At 37.7% G+C, this 22,669-nt stretch overlaps 1 protein-coding gene across 4 annotated transcripts in view; it reads right to left on the bottom strand.

Annotated features, from left to right (window-relative positions):
* USP24 (ubiquitin specific peptidase 24) overlaps nucleotides 1–22,669 on the bottom strand; it is a 164,809-nt gene that overhangs the window by 124,334 nt on the left and 17,806 nt on the right. For 3 of the 4 annotated variants that reach the window (XR_002345484.1, XM_021097812.1, XM_021097814.1), the window contains exons 2-3: nucleotides 5,604–5,769; nucleotides 3,225–3,292 (exon numbers count right to left, since the gene is read on the bottom strand). Coding sequence is in view for 3 of the 4 variants with exons in the window: in XM_021097812.1 (XP_020953471.1) it covers nucleotides 3,225–3,292; nucleotides 5,604–5,769 (234 nt within the window). In the remaining variant the exon portion in view is untranslated. The remainder of the gene's footprint in view (nucleotides 1–3,224; nucleotides 3,293–5,603; nucleotides 5,770–22,669) is intronic. The other variant, XM_021097813.1, reaches the window with a different exon arrangement.

Below are 22,669 nucleotides of genomic sequence, written 5' to 3'. Positions count from 1 at the left end.
CCTGGGAACCTCCACATGCCTCAGGTGCAGCCCTAAAGAGACAAAAAAAAAAAATTTTTTTTAAGAAACACCTCACCAATTTGTTTTGCTTGTATTTTCCTTTGATACAATATATAAAAGTAATACTCAGTTTTTTAAAAATATGTAAGCACATCCGGAGTTCCCACTCCGGCTCCATGAGGATGTGGATTCAGTCCCTGGCCTCGTTCAGTGGGTTAAGGATCCAGCGTTGCTGTGAGCTGTAGTGTAGGTTGCAGATGCAGCTGGGATCCAGTGTTGCTGTGGCTGTGGCACAGGCCAGCAGCTGCAGCTCGGATTTGACCCCTAGCGTGGGAACTTCCATATGTTGTGTATGCGGCCCTAAAAAAGACAAAAAAATTTTTTTTAAAATGTAAGAAAATCTAAAATAGTTCTAAGTGATAAGGCATTGTAACACTGTTCACGTTGATACTATTTTTCTTAAATATAAAACAAAATACAAAACAATGGTATATCACGCTCAGAGAGCATTTTAGATTTGTTACAAAGGAAGGAAAAGACACAGAGATGAATCCAATCACCTTTGGATTTCCCCAATCTTTGATCTTCTAAGTGCTTGGGGAAACCTAATTCAGGAAAAACTGCCAGAAGAGGGAATGAGAAATCAAAAGTCTCTACTTAATAAAATAATGGAAAACTGGTACAGTGGTTTCATGTTCTTATAAGATTTCCCTTTAGAGGGAAATACTATGCTATAAAAATTTCATCATGGCCACACTGAGAACCCTTTAAGAGCAGGCTGAAAGAGCCCGTATTTCTTTAGCTGTAGAGGAAAACCTCAGTTTCAGATCTTTTACACAGCAATTAGCTGTACTATTTGCTCAAATGATTTTATATAAACCAGTGAGTTACTATATTTTGCAAGAATTCCTTTGCCTGCCTATATATTCTTCCTATACTTAAAAATTAGATAATAAAGCAAAATTAAGCAGAGATTAAGAAGCTTCGTATGTGACTATTAAATTTATGTAGACTATGCCCCACTCCCTCTATTGCCATCTCATTTATTCAGTTTTTACTATGAAAATGGAGTTCTATGTACCTTACAGACAAGGTGGGGCAAGGCAGGCAGCGCCTTGTGGGGATCAGGTGTACAAAGTTTAAACATAACTATGCACAATGGCGAGACAGATCTAGGTGTTTTTCCCTGCCTGAACACACTAGGAAAGGATGCAGGCTAGCCTGAAAGGTGAAGAAAGTAGAAATTACAACAAAGCTCCTTTTGTGCACCTTATTCATACAGTTGCCTATTATTTATACCCTTATTTCTTAAAAAAAAAAAAAAAAAAAAGGCAGGAAGCAGCTTGTAAGAAAAGCCCTAGGGAAGCAGGTAGGGAGCGAATTGTCACACCAGGAAACACAGCTAAGGGAAGCAAATCAATTATATAAGATACACTGAGTTTTCCGGTAACCAAGTCTAAAGGCATACAGAATTCTGAAATTTGTCTGGTTGAGAAAACCTTTTTATTAATAGCTCTAAACTCTAAGAAGTGAATGACACTGAACATTATGCAGGGTACCTTCGTGTTCATAATTTTATAGAAAAAAACCTCCCAACACTATTTGACTATTTTTTATACTATTACAAACAGCTGAGGGCATAAAATAAAACAGTCCTCTGAAGCATCTTTGTATAGAGTTAGAGCTTTAAATTCCGAATACGTAACTTGCTGCTGGACTGACTCAACACAGGGCTCTCTGCATCTGGAGATCATCAATTTAAAGGTCCTTTCCTTATGTGAATAAACTTGTGGTTTCTTTCTCTGCAAACTGATGCACACATTGTGATACGTATCACAGTATATTACATTATAAAAGTGCTGTTATTTTTAAGTTATACAATTCTTGACAAAATTCTTAAAAGTTTAAAATAATTTTAAACTATGGGAGTTCCTGTGGTGGCGCAGTGTTAAAGAACCCAACTAGGATCCATGAGGATTCAGGTTCGATCCCTGGCTTCACTCAGTGGGCTAAGGATCTGGTGTGGCCATTAACTGTGGTGTAGGTTGCAGACATGGCTCAGATCCTGCGTTGCTGTGGCTGTGGTGTAGGCCAGCAGCTACAGCTCCGATTCAACCCCTAGCCTGGGAACTTCCATATACTGTGGGTGCGGCCCTGAAAAAAAAAAAAAAAGAAAAAAAAGAGACAATTTTAAACTACAAAGTGGTAAATGAATTCATCCAGGAAATGAAGATAAATCTTGATTCCATATAATCCCTACCCAAATTTAAAAAGATTTCTCCCTTTTTTCAAAGATGAGCAATTTTTCTCCCTAAAATTAATTTTGTTCTCTTTTCAGCCTTGAATCAAGGGAGATCCTGTCTGTCAAGATGCAGATGGGAATAATAGTTTGCAAATGAACAGTTTATTTTACTAGGTTTTAAGATAAATTCAAACTTCCCCCATCTGTAGTTGTAACTTACTTGCATGTGGGACAAAAATGGATGTCAAAACCCAGGAGTAGCAGAGAGCAGGAGACTCATTTATTCATTCAACAGAGCTTTACGGGGCTCTTTCCTCTGAGCTAGGCACTGGCTTATGCTAGGGAAACAACAGGGTCCTGTGACACTGTCCCTGCTCTTGTGGCCATTCAGGACTCAGGTCCTGAGAAGGGAACCATGCTGAGTTAGAGGGCTTTCAGAAACACCAGCCCTGTAATTTTCTATTCTCACTGGTAAGAAAAATTGCTTTAAAAGGGATGTGATCAGACTGGGAGCAAGCATATCAGCCCAGCTCTGACAGAGATGTTGCCATCCACGTGCCATTTTGCCAGTTAGACTATTCAATGCAGTCAAACTTTCTGTAGTTTTAGACGCCTGCCTCTCAGTAGAATAGTAAGTACAAAATGGCTTATTTTTTGAGAAACAATTATTTTAAATGCCACAATTCTTAGTTTAGTAAGATGTAAATAATTTCCTAGTATAAGTCTTAACGTATTCTTCAGCAGTTAAATAGAAGGAAGTAAAAGTGATACCCAACCAATGACATGTGCAAACAATTAAATACAGAAGAAGTAAATCATTTCTAAGCCCCAAAGTCAGGGCTACCTTTTTCATACTAGAGCATTCCTAAGTTGGACAGGACTCATAAACTGGGCTCACACGTAAAAAACTAAAACAAAAAGTCTATTCACCTTCACCCCCACCTCCCCCCACAAAAACATCAGCACAGCATATATTTCTTACCTTTTTAAATGCTTCAGGCATACATCTATCCATAAATCTTTTACAATTCTCATCAGACTCGGAAAGACCTGCGTAAAATAAATGAAACAATATGCCTTATTTATACTTCAGGGAGTTGTAGAAGTCATATATATCATTCCAAATTCATACATATGGAACTACTTATTATAGAAACCTTGATTCTTAAGGAATTTCTAAAAGCAGACTACACACATTCTGATGAAGGATAAGGCTGAGAAACAGTCACAGTATTACATTATCTATTAAAAGCATAACATATTTATGCATTGTTTATATATACTTACCAGTATGTATAAAAAATAAGTACTAATTAGAACTGAAATGACTGAGGTTACGTTTCCACGTCAGAGTAACTTCCAGTGATCTGACTAAATAGCTAAGAAAACACCAAGGGCAGCTGCTGAGGAGCCATCACTGTATTCCTCAACATCTCTGTTAAACACACAGGTATTCAGGAGATCCTGCTGTGGTGCAGCGGCAACAAATCCGACCAGTAACCATGAGGTTGTGGGGTGGATCCCTGGCCTTGCTCAGTGGGTTAAGCGTCTGGCGTTGCTGCGCAGATGCGGCTCAGATCCCATGGGGCTGTGGCTCTGGCCGGCGGCTGTAGCTCTGATTTGACCCCTAGCCTGGGAACCTCCATATGCCTCGGGTGCAACCCTAAAAAGCAAAAAAAAAAAAACAAACAAAGAAAAACCCCCCAAAAAAACAAAAAACAAAAGACCCCACAAGTATTCACAATAAGGGCTCAAATCACTTTTCTTCCCTAAAACAAAGTGATAAACTCTGTGCAGTAAAATGCATAGAATTGTTCCTGACACAGAGTAAGTGATAAATCCTTGCTAAGTGAATGAATGAAACCACTGTAAAATTATCCTTTGGAATACACCTAAAAACAAACCAACCAACCAACCCTCAATGACAGATCTTATCAGTGGTTAGCCTGTTGAGCACGTTTTCTCTTTTCAGGCCCACTACCTAGCACAGTACCTGCGTTCTCACAGGCAGTCAATAAATGCCGCTGCTGGGAGGCCAGTCATACGCGCCCCATGAAACCCTAGTCAAATACTTCCTTTTGAATGGATATACATACATGTATAACTGATTCACTTTGCTGTAACCTGAAACTAACACAACTTTCTAAGTCAACTACACTCCAACAAAATTTATTTTTTAAAAATGTGTAATTATTTTTTTCAATAAAGTTTGACTTTAAAAGTAAAAAACAAATCCTTTTGATGTACCTCATATTTAATCACTGTGGTAAAGTATGCACCTATTTTTTTTTTCCCTTTGCTTTTTAGGGCCGAACCTGTGGCATATGGAGATTCCCAGGCTAGGGGTCGAATCAGAGCTGCAGCTGCCAGCCTATACCACAGCCATAGCAACGCAGGATCCAAGCCATGTTTGTGACCTATACTATAGCTCACAGCAATGCTGGATCTTTAACCCACTGAGTGAGGCCAAGGATTGAACCCACATCTTCAGGGATACTAGTTGGGTTCATAACCCACTGAGCCACAAGGGGAACTCCCAAGTATGTACTTAAAAAAAATATTTTAAAAAATATTCACAAAACAGTGGTCCAATCCCTCTTTATAACTGCATTCACCATGAAACATAATTTATTTTCTCTTTAATATATCTGCAGTATAGAAGCTTCCTTATGTTGATACTTATTCTCCAACCTAGTGATATTTTATTACTCTATTAGTTTAATATCTACAAAACACTTGATAGTGCCAAGTACTTTATAAGCATAAAATATTTGTTAAATAAATATTACTTTCTAAAAAAGCCACTGAAGAGTTCCTGTTGTGACGCAGCAAAAACGAATCCGACTAGGAACCATGAGGTTGCAGGTTTAATCCCTGGCCTTGCTCAGGGGATTAAGGATCTGGATTTGCCATGAGCTGTGGTGTAGGTTGCAGACACAGCTCCTATCCTGCATTGCTGGGCCTGTGGCGTAGGCTGGAAGTTGTAGCTCCAGTTGGACCCTAGCCTAGGAACCTCCATATGCCACGGGTATGGCCCTAAAAAGAAAAATAAATAAATAATAAAATAAAATTTAAAAAGCCACTGAATTGAGGCTTAATCTAAAGTGCTTTAAGCTCTTATGAAAATTTTTTTCAATTTCTGTAAGGCTTTTCAATTATATTTAAAGAATCTTACACTCTGTTGGAGCTAGAAGAAAACAGCTGATTTAATTCAGCTCTTTTATTCCCCAGAGGATAAACAAGGACAAAGACAGTAAATGATCTAAGATAATACAGATGGGCAATGACAGCAGCTAAGATTAAAGTCTCGCTTCCCCCTCAAAAAACACCTCTCCTCCTGTGTCCTGAGGTATGAACTTACCAAGTCTTGCTAGGTAGGTAGACGCCAACAGGCATTTGCCTAGTGATTCTTCCCGCTTGTAAGGTATGGACCAATGATCAGTCAAAACACGGCTTTCCAGTTCATATAAATTTGTTGTAGGGAATTCAATTCCTTCCCCTGAGCAGTTTCCGTTTTCATCATTCTTCTGACAAAAAGAGATGATGGTTAAAAAACAAACAAATTAGTGACTATTTTAAAATGTTTCAATTTAACATAAAGCAGCTCCTTAATCAATGGTAGCCATTAATACCAAGAGTGTGAATTCTACATTTCTTTCTCATAGTATCTTTCACCAAGATACCTGAAATATTTTTAACTTGTATTAATGTGGCCTCCCTACTCCATCAGAAGGTTGAGCTCATCTCATTCTTCAAAATGAGCTCTCCCCATCTCTCGTTAGGAATATTAAATCTACCTTCAGCTACGGCCATCCTACTTCCTCCTCTCCCCCTTTTTGTTCACTGAGGGATAAAGTTGTCCAGAGTTATTATCTCTATCTGTGGTTTCCATCTCCTCACTACTGACTCACTCCTGATATTACACCAATAAGGATGCCAGAGTCCCTGCTCTCCAATGGCAACTGTCAAGGTCACCACACTCAACGGTGTATCATTCAACCCAATGGACATGTTTTGGTCTATCCTATTTGTTGGGACTATTTGACCTTCCGCCCACTTCCTCTTCTTGATATGCCACATTTGTTCCCTCACTTCCCAGGATGGCACACCTACCTGTTCTTCTCTGGGGCCTGCTGTTCCCTCTGTCTCCCCTTCTGGTACATCCTCCCCTTCTGAGCCATCACGCACTGGAGCCTCTCAAACCTCAGCGCTAGGCTCTCTGCCCTCTGCTCAGGATTGTCCACCATACTGAATGGTACCACATTCTTTAGCAGCATAGCCAGAAATCAGGAATTCATTCTTAAAATCCTGTTCCCCCAATCCCATCCCTAAGACTAAGTGATCAGACCTCCTATATTTCTCTCAAATCCACCTACTTCAGTCCATTTCCCCAGAGACACCACTATTCCTGAACTCATCTTTCTGTCCTCTTTAACCTACTTAACTTCTATACGCTTAATTCTTTCAGAGAAAAGCCTTTCCAGAGCTTCTAAACTATACCAAAATCCTTTAATCACTTTATAATGACCATCCTGAACTTCTCCTTCACAACACAACTCACAGATATAATTTTACATTTATTTGCGATTTATTCTATGCTTGTCCCTACCAGACCAAGCAAGCCATGAAGACAGGGCTCTGTTTTCAATCACCTCTGTATCTCTAAAACCTTGTGCCTAACACAAAGTACTATTTAAAACATATTTGTTGAATGGAAAAATAATTCACACAGAGTTTCAACTATCAATGAAGTAACTGCCAGATCTGCCATCAGTTCTCACTGTGATAATCTGTAATTAAACTGGATTCCTCTCTCCAAATAGCCTAATACTTAGTTTCTTTGAAAACCTAGCTGTTTCCACAATCCACTCTACAATTTAATTATACCAAAAAACCCTCACAGAGTCCATTAAAAAATTCACCTTTAGCCTCAGTGAAGGAAAAGACCACACATATAAAGCAGAAATTATTTTAAAAGCACACTGAAAAACAGTTTTCAACTCCACAGGAATGGTTATCTAAAGGAATGCCAACACCATTTTTTTTAGGTTCATGGATAAACTGGGATGAAAATAAAGACAAAATCAAAAGGGTGATAAAAATTTTAAATGGAGTGAAAGATTATATAAACTAGGGGTGAAGAGTGAGGGGTAGTGGATTATTTAAAAATTATAATAATTTGTTAAGATAAATATAGAAAAACATAGATTTTTGAGCCAGACAGAATCTAAGTGAATTCAGTATTTTATATAAGAAAAGCCTAATGAATTAGAGAGGTAGTGATTTACCTGTAACAGTTAAAAGAAAAAAGGTTAAATTATACCCAGCATGCTCTCCTTAAGAAGCCCATTCCACTTGGTAACAGAAATAATTTGGTTTCTAAATACTTTTTATGTTTTGTCTAAAATTACCAAATAAGTAATACATGTTCATTGCAGAAAATACAGAAAATATGAATAGCAAAAATAAAACCCACTATTAATTTTACCACTTAAAAACTAATCACACATTTTAATAAATATTTTTCCAATGAAAGCTTTTTTATAGATTTTTTTTCCTTAAAAATTCACGATTGTGGAATTAACCTTATTCTCACCACCTCCATGGCCCTTCATCATTCTCTCATTAAAGCATATTAACGCAGCATTTCTTCTCCTATCTGATTTAAAAGACAGATGCACAAAGCAATTATTATAAAACTGAGTTAATGGGCTTATAATGAATATGGATGTGACTTGTATGATAATAATAGCACAAAGGAGGGGTACAGAACAAAGTTACATCATAGGAATGTTTTGTAAGCTATTGAAATTGAGTTGGTATTAATCTCAACCACATTGCTATAGATTAAGATGTTAATAATTGTAACTTACAGCAACTGCTACGAAAATAACTAAGAAAATATGGAGTGAAAGAAAAAGAAAATAAAATGGTACACTGGGAAAATATCTAATACAAAAGAGAGGAGTAACGGAGGATTAGACGACCAAAAAGGCATAAGCCATATATGGAACATAAATATCAAAAAGCAAATGTAAATCTTGTCTTATCAAATAACTATATTAAATTATAAGTATTAGTAATATATTAAATATAAATGGACTAAATGCTCTAATCAAAAGGCAGAGATTTATAGAATGGATTTTTAAAGTGATCCAACTATATGCTGTCTACAACAGATATATTTTATTTATTTATTTATTTATTTTTACTGCAAAAGGCAACTCCTTTTATTTTTTTATTTTTAATGATTTTTATTTTTTCCATTAGAGCTGGTTTACAGTATTCTATCAATTTTCTACTGTACAGCAAAGTGACCCAGTCACACATACATATATACATTCTTTTTCTCAGATTATCCTCCATCATGCTCCATCATAAGTGACTAGATATAGCTCCCGGTGCTATATAGCAGGATATCATTGAGATATACTTTAGAGTGAAAGACATAAAGAGGTTGTGATAAAAGGATAGACAAAGATATATCACGCACACATAAAGGAGATGGAGTGGCTATTTAGTATCAAACAATATAGAAATACTTTGTTTTATAGTGCTTTATTTTGCTGTGCTTCATAGACAGTGTTTTTCACAAATTTAAATTTTTTGACAATCTTGCATACATCAAAGTCTATCAGTACTGGTTTTCCAACAGCATTTGCTCCCTCATGTCTGTGTGTTGCACTTTGTTAATTCTCACAATATTTCAAACTTTTTCATTATTATTACATTTGTTATGGTGTTCTATGATCTTTGATGTTACTACTGTAATTGTTTTGGGGCACCAGGAATTGCACCATATAAGACCGCAAACTTAATCAACAAATGTGTGCATTTTGACTTTTCCACTGGTCTCTCTCCCTCTCCTCAGGCTTCCCTACTCCCTGAGACAAAAAGACTATTAAAATTTGGCCAACTAATAACCCTACAATGGACTCTAAGTGTTCGAGTGAAAGGAAGAGTACCATGTCTCGCACTTGAAATCAAAAGCTAGAAACGATTAAGCTTAGTGAGAAAGGTGTGTCAAAGCTTAGACAGGCTGAAAGCTATGCCTCTTGCATCGGTTAGCCAAGTTGTGAATGCAAAGGAAATGTTCTTGAAAGAAACTAAAAGTGCTACTGCAGTGAACACGCAAATGATAAAGTGAAACAGCCTAACTACTGATACGAAAAAGTTTTAGTGGTCTGTGTAGAAGATCAAACCAGCCACAACAATGCCTTAAGCCAAAGCCTAATCCACAGTAAGACCCCAACTCTCTCCAATTCTACAAGGCTGAGCGAGGTGAGGAAGCTGCAGAATAAATCTGAAGCTAACAGAGGTTGGTCCATGAGGTTGAAGGAAAGAAGTCCTCCATAACATAAAAGTTCAAGGCGAAGAAGCAAGTGCTGATCAGAGGCCACAACAAGCTGTCCAGCAGATCTACCTCAGGCAATGGATGAAGACAGTTGCACTAAGCAAGAGATTTTCAATGCAGACAAAACGGCCTCATATTGGAAGAAAATGCTATCTAAGACTTTCACAGCTAGAGAGAAGAGGTTAATGCCTGGCTTCAAACAAAAAGTAGAACAAGATATAGAGAACAAACTAGTTGTTATGGGGCAGGGGGAGCAAGACAGGGGTAGGGGAGTGGGAGATACAAACTACTGGGTGTAAGTCTGGCTCAAAGATGTATTGTACGAGAGAGAATATAGTCAGTATTTTGTAGTAACTGTAAATGGGAAATAATATTTTTTTAAAAAATTTAATAAAATATTTAATTGAAACAAACAAACCAACCCCAAAAGACACGCTGACTCTCCTGTGAAGGACTAATGAAGCCAACTGTCTTTCACAATTCCATAGAACAAAGGGCCCGTAAGAAGTATGTTAAAACTACTCTGCCTGTGCTCTACAAACGGAACAACAAAGTGTGGAAGACAGCACACCTGTTTACTACATGGATTCCTGAATATTTTAAACCCACTGTTGAGACTTACTACTGAGGAAAAAAAAATTCCTTTCAAAATATTACTGCTTATTGACAAAGCACTTGGTCACCCAAAAGCTCTGATGAAGATGTACAATGAGAATGTTATATAAACTCAGTTAATAAAGCAGTGGCAGTGTTTAAGAGGACTGACTCCAATTTTGAAAGTTCTGTGAATAAAATGCTGTCATTCAGCATTACACACTATGGAGAAAAACATTCATGAAAGGAAAGGTCAACGGATGCAGCAAACTTCACTTGTTTTAAGAAATGGACACGGTCACCCCTATCTTCAGCAACCACCACCCTCATTAGCCAGGTGGAAATGACTATCAATATCGAGGAAAGACCCCCTACTAGCAAAAAGATTATGACTCGCTGAAGGCTCAGATAATGGTTAGATTTTCTATCAATAAAGCATTTTAAAATTGAGTTCTATACATTTTTTAAAGATATAATGCCAATAAACCTTTACTGACTATAGTATAGTGTAAACATATATTCTATAAGCACTGTTAATCCAAAAAAAATTTGTGTGACTCCCTTTATTGCAGTATTTTCTTAACCACAGTGGTGTGGAACTGAATCCACAATATCTCCAAGGTATGCCTGCAGATATTAAGGCAAGAAATATATTACTAGAGACAAAGAGGGATATTTCATAATGATAAAGAAAGGTCAATAAAAAAATAAAAGAATGGAAAGCGGAATACTATGAAAATAGTAACTGAGAGTGGCTACACTAATATCAGAAAAGAAAGTTATGTGAAAATTTATTACTAGAGATAAATGAAGATTTAATGACAAAGGGTTAATCCATCAGAAAGACAATAACTCTAAACACATATGCATCTATTGACAAAGACCTAAAGAACAGGAAGTAAAACGTGACAACTAAAGAGAAATACACAATTTAATAAGAACAGTTGGAAGCTTTCACTTTCAATAATAACTAGCACTCAGGCAGAGGTCAATAAGGAAACAGAATACTATAACCCAACTCTATCTAAAAGACATTTAAGTGACATGCAAAAAATAAAAGATATTTGTTAAATGAACACAATAGCAAAATATACATTCTTCTCAAGCACACATGAAACATTCTCCAGGATAGAGCATATGTTAGGTTAGGTTATAAAAGAAGCCTCAATTGATTCAAAAGGCTTAAATTCACAAGAAGTAGGTCCTCTGACCACAATGGAATGCAATCAGAAGTAAACAGCAGAAGGAAATGTGGGAAATCCAAAAACATGTGAAAATAAAACAAAATATTCCTAAACTACCAATGGGTCAAAAACAAACAAAAGAAAAAACAAAACAAAAACAAAACCCCACAGGGGAAATGAGAAAATGTTTTGAGATGAATGAACATTAAAATATAACGTAACTTACGATATGCAATGATTGGAGGCAAATATTTTTTAAAAAGAAAAAAGATCTCAAACTAACAACCTAACCACGTACCTTAGAAAACTATAAAAAGAACAGTAAACCAAAACCAAAGCAAGCAGAAGAAAGGAAATAATAAAGATGAGAGTGGAAGGAAAAAACAGAAAATTTATAGAGACAATAAACAAAACCAAAAGTTGGGTATTTGAAAAGATCGACAAAGTGGACAAATCTTTAGCTAGACAAAACAAGAAAAAAAGAGAAAACACTCAAATCACTAAAATCAGTAATGAAAGCCAGGGTGTCAATAGTCCTCTTACAGAAATAAAAATGATTACAAGGAATGCTACTGGTATATTTGTATGCCAACAAATTAGATAATCTAGATGAAATGAACAAATTTCTAAAAAAACATAAACTACCAAAACTAATGCAAGCAGAAACAGAAAAGCTGAATAGACTTATACCAAGTAAAGGGAATGCTTTGAATCAAAAGCATCCCATAAAGAAACACCAGGACCATATGCCATTACTGGTGAATTCCACCAAACATTCAAGGAATTAACGTAAATCTTCACACTCTTAGAAAAGGAAAGAAAAGAAAAGGAAAAGAAAGCAAAGAAGGAGGGAGGAAGGGGAAGGGAGGGGAGAAAGGAAGGAAAGGAGGGAGGGAGGAAGACTTACCAACTTATAAGACCAGTATTATGCTGATATTAAAACCAAACCAAATAGTTCACATCTATCAAGAAGGCTACTATCAAAAACATGGGAAATAACAAGTGTTGATAAGGATGTAGGAAAATTAGAAACTTTGTGCATTGCTGGTGGGAATGTAAAATAGCACAGACACAGTGAAAAAAGTATGTCAGTTTCTCAAAAAATTAAACATGGAATGACCACATGATCCAGCCAATCTACTTGGGGGTATATATCCAAAAGAACTGAAAGAAGGGACTTAAATAGATACTGGTACACCTATATTTATAGCAGCGTTATTCACAACAGCCTAAAGGAGCAAGCAACCCAAGTGCCATTGACAAATAGATAAACAAATTGTGGTACTACATACAATTATTCAGCCTTTAAGAGGAAAGAAATTCTAATACATCCATGCTACAATATGCATGAACCTTAAAGATATTATGCCAAGTGAAATATGCTAGTCACAAAATAACAAATATTGTGTGATTCCACTTATATAAAGTCCTATAATTGTCATATTCATAGAGACAGAAAGTAGAAGGACAGCTGCCAAGAGCTGGGGGCAAGCGAGAATGAGAAGCTATATCATTTAATGAGTACATAGTTTCAAATTGGGAAGATGAAAAAGTTCTGGAGATGGACGGGGTGATGGTTACAAAATAATGTGAATGTACTCAACGCACAGAATTGTATACTTCAAAATGGTTAAAATGGTAAATTTTATGTTGTGTTTTACTGCAATTTAAAAAAATGGACAAAAATATCCCAAGAAAAACAAACAAAACTACAGACCAACATCCCTGGGAATACAAACACAAAAATCTCTAACAATAAACTAGCAAACTAAATCAAGTAATATATAAAAAGGATTGTACATCATGACCAAGGATGCATACAAGGTTGATTTAGCATACAAAAATCAACCAAAAAAATATACTACAGTAACAGAATAAAGGATAAAAAACACACAATCATTTTAATAGATGCAGAAAAAAAATTCACAAAATCCAACAACAACAAAGTCAACAAAGAGAAGTTCCCGTCATGGCTCAGCTGTAACAAAACCAACTAGTATCCGTGAGGATGTGGACTGGATCCCTGGCCTCGCTCAGTGGGTTAAGGATCCGGCGTTGCTGTGAGCAGTTGTGGTGTAGGTCACAGACATGGCTCGGATCTAGTGTTGCTGTGGCATACATAGGCTGGCAGGCGCAGCTCCAACTCAAGCCTGGGAACTTCCATAAGCCACAAGTGCAGTCTTTAAAAGCCAAAAAAAAAAAAAAAAAGAAAAAAAAGAAAGAAAATGGAATTTCCTCAACCTGATAAAAGCCATCTACAAAAAAAACCTACAATCAACACGATACACAACTGTGAAAGACCAAATGCTTTCCTCTAAGATTAAAAATAAAGATGTCTGTTCTCTAGCTTCCATTCAACATTGTACTGGAGGGTCTAACCAGAGCAATTAGGCATAATGAGAAACAAAAGGCTGTTAAAAAAAAACCAACTTTTAAAATTGTACCAAGGGGGTGGGGGGCAACTCAGGAATAAACCTGACCAAGGAAATGAAAGACCTATATGCTAAGAAATATAAAATATTAATAAAGGAAATTAAAGAGGATTTAAAGAAACGAAAAGATATCCCATGCTCCTGGGTTAGAAGAATTAATATTGTCAAAATGGCATACTGCCCAAAGCAATCTACAGATTTAAAGTTCTCCCTATCAAATTACCCATGACATTTTTCACAGAAGTAGAACAAGCAATCCAAAAATTTATATGGCACTATAAGAAAACTAAAATTGCCAAAGCAATCCTGAGAGGGGGGAAAAAAAGTGGGATGTATAACTCTCCTAGGCTTTAAACAATTCTACAAAGCTACAGTAATCAAGACAGTGTGGTACTGATACAAAAACAGACATACAAATCAATGGAACAGAAAAAAAAGGCCAGGAATAAACCCAGACATCTAAGGTCAGTTAATCTTTGATGAAGGCGACAAGAAAGTCTCTTCAGCAAGTGGTACTGGCAAAACTGGACAGTAAATCAATGAAACTAGAACACACCCTCACACCACATACAAAAATAAATTCAAAATAGCCTAAAGACATGATATCATAGAACTCCTAGCTGAGAACACAGGTAAAAAATTCTCTGACATAAACTGCACAAATGTTTTGTTAGGTCATTCTCCCAAGGTAATAGAAATAAAAACAATAATTAAAAAATGGGGACCTAATCAAACTTACAAGCTTTTGCACAGCAAAGGAAATAATTAAAAAAACAATGAAGAGACAACCTACAAAATGGGAGGAAATATTTGCAAATGATGCAATCAACAAGGGCTGAATCTCCAAAATACACAAACAACTAATACTACTCAACAATAACAAACGTAAACATCCCAACTGAAAAATGGGCAGAAGACCAATGTTAAAAAGAAATAACTCAAGAAGCACAACACTTGTACACTGAAAACCATTAAACATGGAGAGAAACTAAAGGAGACCTAAAAAAAAAATGGAAAGACAGCCCATGTTGATGGATTGGAACTTAATATTGTTAAATGGCAATACTCACCAAATTAGTTTATATATTCAATGCAATCAGCATCAAAATTCCAGCTCAGTTTGCAAAAAAATTGACATGTTGACTCGAAAACTCACATAGAAATGCAAGGAACCTTGTATGACCAAAATAATCTTGAAAAAGAACAAAGTTTGAGGATTCACACTTCCCTTTCAAAGCTAATGACAAGCTCTGCTAATGAAGACAATGCGGTACTGGCATAAAGATAAACATGCAGATCAGGAGTTCCTGATCTGCACAGTGGGTTAAGAATCTGACTGTGTGGGTTTGATTCCTGGTTCTGCACCTGTGGCATAGGTTGCAGATGCAGCTCAGATTTAATTCCTGGCCTGGGGAACCTCAATATGCCATGGGTATGGCCATAAAACAGAACAAATCATACAGATCAATAAAATCAAATTGAGATTCCATATCTAAACCCTTATATTTGTGGTCAATTGATTTTCAATAAAACAATACAATTTAATCTTTGACAAAGGCTTTTTTTTTTTTTTTTTTTTTATCTTTTGTTGTTGTTGTTGTTGTTGTTGCTATTTCTTGGGCCGCTCCCGCGGCATATGGAGGTTCCCAGGCTAGGGGTTGAATTGGAGCTGTAGCCACCGGCCTACGCCAGAGCCACAGCAACGCGGGATCCGAGCCGCGTCTGCAACCTACACCACAGCTCACAGCAACGCCGGATCGTTAACCCACTGAGCAAGGGCAGGGACCGAACCCGCAACCTCATGGTTCCTAGTCGGATTCGTTAACCACTGCGCCACGACGGGAACTCCTGACAAAGGCTTTTTAAGCAACGAAGTGAAAGTTAGCTTTTTAACAAATGATACTAGACAATTAAATACACATAGGCAAAAGAATAAAACTGGACCTATTTCACACCACATAAAAAGATTAACTCAAAATTTAACAAAGGAGCAAATCCACATGATCTTGGATTAGGGAATATTTCTTGGGACACCAAGAACATGACAAAAAAAAAAAAAAGATAAATTGTGAATTTTAAACTTCATCAAAATGAAAAAGTTTTGTGCATCAAAGGATAGCATTAGGAGAGTGGAAAGACAATCGCAGAATGAGAGAAAATAATTGCGAGTTTAATATATAACAAACTTTTATCTAAAATATAAAAGAACTTTTACGATATAAAAGAATTCTTATAATGCAACAAAAAGACAACTCAAAAAAAAAAAAAAAAAAAATGGACACTTCTCCAAAGAGGATATATAAGTGGCCAATAATGAGCACATGAGAAGTTGCTTAGCATCACTGGTCACTAGGGAAATGCAAATCAAATCCACAAGATACCACTTCACACACACTAGAATGGCTAAATTAAAAGACAGACAATAACAAGTACTGGTGAGTGAGTGGATAAATTGGAACCTTCATGTATTGCTGGTTGGATTATAAATGGTATAGCTTCTTTGCAAGATGATCTAGCAGTTCCTCAAAAGTTAATCATGGTTACTACAGGACACAGTAATTCTATTTGCAGATAAACCAATGAGATATAACCAAGAGAAATGAGACATATTTCCACAGGAAAACTTGCACACACATGTTCATAGCAGCACTGTTAATAATAAATCAAAAAATGATAAAAAGCCAAATGTCCACCAAAACTGATGAATATAATATATCCATACAATGGAGTATTTTTTGGCCTTAAAAATGCACAAAATACTGGAAGTTCCCATCGTGGGGCAGCGGAAATGAATCCAACTAGGAACCATGAGGTTGTGGGTTTGATCCCTGGCCTCACTCAGTGGGTTAGGGATTGGGCATTGCCGTCAGCTGTGGTGTAGGTCACAGATGCAGCTCAGATGTGGCGTTGCTGTGGCTCTGGTGTAGGCAGGCAGCTGTTGCTCCGATTAGACCCCTAGCCTGGGAACTTCAAAAACACTATGCTAAGAGAAAGAAGCCAGACATAAAAAGCCACATAGTATATAGTTTCATTTATATGTAATATCTCTCCAATAGGCAAATACAGACATAAGGAGTAGATAAGTGGCTGCCAGAAAATGAGAAGAGGGAAAAAAGGAGAGTGACTGTTAAAAATGGGTGTAAGGTTTCTTTAGGATAATAAAAAATACTCAAAGATTAAAGAGTGGTGATAGTTGGCACAACTCTATGAATGCACCCTTTAAAAGAGTAAATTTGGAGTTCCTGTAGCGGAGCAACAGAAACGAACCACCTAGTAACCATGAGGTTGCGGCTTTGATCCCTGGCCTCACCCAGTGGGTGCTGTGAGCTGTGGTGTGGGTCGCAACATGGCTCCGATCTGATGTTGCTATGGCTGTGGTGTAGGCTGGCAGCTGTAGCGCCGATTCAACCCCTAGCCTGGGAACTTCCATATACCGTGGGTGCGGCCCTAAAAAGTAAAAAAAGGGGGGAGGGGTGGGAGGAACATACATGGTGAACATCAGTATTAAAAAATGATACTGAACAACACTACATTTTGAGGAGGGTGCTACCAACACAAAAGAGAAAGGGAATCACAAGAGAGAAGGAAAGAGTGACATGAATATGGATATATTTAGGTTGGTCTAATACTCTGAGTCATCATTTTGAGTAGAGACTGTCCTTGGCAAAAATTACCTATTGAGCAAGAGAACACATGCAAAGCAACTAGGAACGGTCCTATTGCAAAAGAGCTCCCAACGGACATAGGTATAGGGCTTTTAATAACAACTGTGGAGTGTAAAACACTATTTTCTCATTTGATGCCAAATCCAAATGATACTCAAGTAAATGCTGATGACCACTGATTCTAAATTGATTAGAAATACACTTATCAAAAGCTCACTACGTTCCAGACAAGGTACTTAACTTTGGGGACAGAGATAAAGACACAAATGATTCCGTCTTTAGAGAGCAGGACAATGTGAACAAGAGCAGGGGCGGATCCAAGCCAGGTCGTGGGCTTGGCTTGGATCCATCCCTTCTCCCGCATGTTTAAGGGAAACAGTATTAGGGGCAAAGGGTAACAGAGCTACCGAGCGTTAATATTTCAAAACCGGCATTATTTCAAGTGTTAAGTAACAAAACTTCAATGTTTTCAGCCTTTTGACTATATGAGGCCAGGTCTTTACTTTTTATTATGATAGCCTACCGATTTCATTAAAATTTTAAGATACTTAATTTTTTAATGTTTTACAATATTTACATACATGAAGCATTTGTTAGAGATGGACAATTCTGTCACTAAGAAGCAAAAGGAGCTCACAAACAATTCTTGAATGTCTCTTTTAACCTGAAAAATTTCTCATACTGAACCTTGTGTATTTGGTCATCCAAGAAAAATGACAGATGAGTTAATGTGTTAACTTTAAAATTTCTGAATGGACCATTTTAAAATTAAAATCAAAACAATTGCTGGAAATTAGGCTACTTCCTAAATAAGTAATTTTATTTATGTCCATAAATACAAATTAAAATATAAAAGACCTCTGTAACTCCTGTAATATTTGATAATGTCATAAACATGCTAGGAATTCATGTAGTTGTGATTATAAGTTCATTATTGGCAAACTGTCCAGTGTAAGGCTTATTATTTACTTACAAAAGGGCTTACTACTTTCAATCGTTGGAATAAAATTCTTCATGAAAATAAGTGCTGTCACTGTACAGGGTAAATCTACCTCCACAGTTTAGCAAAGATCTTTAGATTTAACATGCAGATTATTTCGACAAAAATATTTTTCTGCATGAAACATAATTTTCAATTAGACATGTTCATAAATGTCACCACCCATTTCTAGACACCAGCCTGTTTGAAAAATGCAGATGAACCAATGTAAATAAAATACAACACCGGCAATAACTTAATTGGGGGCTGAGTACACAAAACAGTATAATTTACTTAACCCTTGCAACTGGGTTTTAAAATATTATTGCATAAGCTTTAAAGTTAATAATAGAGTTTTAATATTTGCTTAGAAAACTACCTTCGAGTTTTACAAAAAACAACAAACCATTGGCTCTTGAACTCAAGAATGTATTAAAATTTTAGCCTTCTTTGTTTAAAGAAGCAAAACCTACTGGAGTAAGTACCGCCTGTTAGTGCAGAGATAAGCTATGCTCCTGTCTGCCCACTAACTCAAGAAATACAGACAATTATTCAACTTAAGAGACAGAAGATTACTTATACTGTTTATTTTAATACTAAATTCAAATTGCTGAACTATTAGCCAACACTGTACTCAAAAGAGCTTCCATATGTTTGATTGATGTCCAGAAAAACAAAGATGCAAACTGATTCCAAAACATTTCTCTGTGATTTTTAAAAATGCATTTGTCTTTTACCCAAAAAATGAACAATCAGCCCCACATATGTCAAGTGCTTAAGGAAAAACATGAAAACATGAACATCCAATTTCAAGTCACTAACTTACAACTTTCATTAAATCTTGAGATTGTCAGTCTTATTTATGAAATATTTTTCAAAGCAATTCAGAGACAGTTATATGTAGATCTAATATCCTTTCTGTTACTTCAGACTAGAGAAAATGTTCCTAAAATACATACTGGAAAACAGAGATGATGGACAACTGCAGGCAGTCAGTCCCCCAAGTCGCTGACACACTTCTGCTCAAGTTGGCTTGCAAACTGTTTTCTTGGAATTTATTTTCATCCCATGTTATAAAGAGTAGAGAATTTCCTAACTTTTCTACAAAAGCTGATGTTTCTCATGCTCCCTTTCTTTCAAAGCCCTTGGTGCTTATTCACTACACAGAAACAAGGTTTTCATGAGAAGCTGTCTTCAAATTCAAAGGTGCTATCTTACACACAGGATCATTTACGTTAAAGGTCTGAGATTTACAGCTGTCTCAGGAACAAAAAAGTAGGTAGCTGAAGCTGGACCGTTAGTTTTAGTGGAAGGAGAGATACAGTAAAGTGGGATGTAGATACAGTCAGAGAAAAATGAGTGAGAGGCAAGGAGAACTAACATATCTACTGAGGACTTAGCTCCTTTGTGTCAGAAATGGTTGCTGCTCAACCTCAGAGGCAAGAACTGTCATCTTCCTTTTCAGATGGGCAAACCGAGGCTCAAATAAGACAAGTTTCTCATTCAAACCGTATTTCTTATGGTCTCTTGCCTAATACTAACAGTCATTCATCATGTGTTCAGAAGAGGATGCAAATTCAAGTCAAGGTTTCTGCAAATCTCAAGTTCTGGAATAAGCACACTTGGAGGTATTCTTATTCCTCCCAAAACTGGTAGGATGGCACAGTCCTGAAAAGCACCACTCTAGAATGGAGGTTAATTGTTTGTTATTTAAAAACAACCAGGAGGAGTTCCCGTCGTGGCGCAGTGGTTAACGAATCCGACTAGGAACCATGAGGTTGCGGGTTCGATCCCTGCCCTTGCTCAGTGGGTTAACGATCCGGCGTTGCCGTGAGCTGTGGTGTAGGTTGCAGACGCGGCTCGGATCCCGCGTTGCTGTGGCTCTGGCGTAGGCCGGTGGCTACAGCTCCGATTCAACCCCTAGCCTGGGAACCTCCATATGCCGCGGGAGCGGCCCAAGAAATAGCAACAATAACAACAACAACAACAAAAAAGACAAAAGACAAAAAAAAAAATAAAAAATAAAAAATAAAAAAAATAAATAAATAAAAACAACCAGGAGTTCCCTGGCAGTGCAGTGGGCTAAGGATTCGCTGTTGTCGCTGCAGCACTATGCTTCGTGGCTATGGCACACATTCGAGCCTTGGCTGGGAACTTTCATATGCCTCAGACACGGCAAAACAACAACAACAAAAATTCAAACCAAATTTTTATAAAATGTACCCTAAACCAAGAGTTGAGAAAGTAAGAGAGGAATGATTATCAATTAAAATTATTTTCCTCCAAAGCATCAGTATTTAACCTTGAAATTCTAGATAATGGGTTACCTATAATAAGCACCTTTTATTCTTAATTTTTTAGGTTTAATATGGAAACTTTTTTTTCATTTCTTAAAATTGTATTGTAGTTCATTTACAATGTTGTGATAATTTCCACCTTACTATATATGGAATGATGAAACGATGCAATACCTTTACTATACGTTCCCACAACACAGATGTAAATGTTGATTTTGTCACCACCACCCCCTGCTAGCTGTGTGACCTTGAATAAGCTTAACCTCTCTATGTGCCTTAGTTTTCTCAACAAAAAATAGAGACTAGCGCCTGACTTGCAGGATGACTAAGAGGTTGAGAGAGAATCCAGCTAAAGGGCCAACCACAGGTACAGCCTAACCAGTAGCCCAGACCTCTCTTCAAGCTTCAGGAGAGTGTTTCTCTATCTGCCAGACTCTCCAAACTCCATAAAGAACTCAGTGATCTTCTCTTTCAAATTTGCTTCTTCTCTAATGTCCCTAATCTCTGAAACTTTGGGTCACCTTCCCAGTCGGTTACTACACCACAGTGATTCTACCTCAGAAATTTCTCCTCCATCATCTCTCCTGGACACCCACTGTTTTAGATGAGGTCCTCACGGCATGCCACAAAGACTGCTGCCAAAACTCAGTATTTATGACTGCCATCCCTGCCACCATTCTGTTCCAGCTTCAAAATGCCACCTGCGATCTTTAAAAAACAAAAACTAAACTAAACCCCCCCCAAAAGAATCTGATACCAACATAAAGTAAAGGGGAAAAAAAAAAAAAAGGGATCTGATCCCATCACTTACTTGCTCAGAAACCTCCTTTAGCTCCCAGCTGCCTGCAGGTGCCTAGAAAGTAAAAGCAGTCTCCTGCACTGGCATGCAAAGCTCTTCACCACCTGACCACAGCCTACATCAGAACCTCATCTGCCGCTTTCCCAAACCAGTCTGCTCTAACCACATGGAACTTCTCAGGCTCCTGAGTACAGAGGCCTTGCTGTGAAACCATCATCCCAGCTCCATGAATCAAATACTAAAGAATAAGATTGCGTTGGGTAGGGTTGACCTTTAGAGCAAACCACTGTAATAGCTGAGAGTTTTTTCACCACTCCCACCCCCAAGAACCAACTTCTGCCCCCTGTGGAGTGCTGCTGGCCCTCTTGAGAAGTCTAACAATAGACCACAGTCTCATGGTCTTAAATACCACCTCCAAGCTGAAGGCTCCAGCATGGACATCCTCCCTAGACTCCTGGCATCGGTCCCACTTCCTCTTTGATGTCTCCACGAGGATATTTAACAGGTGTCTTAAATAAACACATGCAAAAACAAACTTTGGGTCCACTCCCACCAGACCATGTCACCTCCCTGTTTAGAACCCTCAGGGCTCGCCTTTCCCAGCCTGACAAAAAGGCCTGGTGAGGAGCTGCCCTCTCCTCCACCTCTGACCTCATGCCCAGGTCCTCTTCCCCTCTGCCCACCCTTCACTAAGCTCCAGCCACACTGGCCTCCCTGCTACTCCTCAGGGATTCCCATTAGGTGTTCCTTCTACGTAGCCCAGGAGCCAGCCAGGTACTGACGTCACTGCATCTTTCCGTGAACAAGGCTTTGCTGGAACACAGACCTGCTTGCTTTCTCGTTTCCACAGTCTAGGGCAGCTTTTCCACAACGCTCGCAGAGACAATGGACACAAGCGGCCTGCAAAGCCTAAAAACATTTACTCTCTGGCTCTTTACAGAAAAGTCTGCCATGCCCCGACGTGGAGCACTTTTCCTTCAGGTAATCATACAATGTGCTTCCTCACCTCCTTCAAATCCTTGCTCAAATACGACCTTCTCAGTGAAGCCTTCCCTCAACAACCTACTTTTAAAAAGCAGCCCTGCCACACTCACCCCCTAGTCCAGCATGTTCTCTGCCCTAT

This window comes from Sus scrofa, chromosome 6 (assembly GCF_000003025.6).
Source record: "Sus scrofa isolate TJ Tabasco breed Duroc chromosome 6, Sscrofa11.1, whole genome shotgun sequence".
In the NCBI taxonomy this organism is placed as follows: Eukaryota; Metazoa; Chordata; class Mammalia; order Artiodactyla; family Suidae; genus Sus; species Sus scrofa.
Note: the sequence above shows the minus strand (reverse complement) of the source record. Positions and strands in the feature narration are given on the sequence as shown.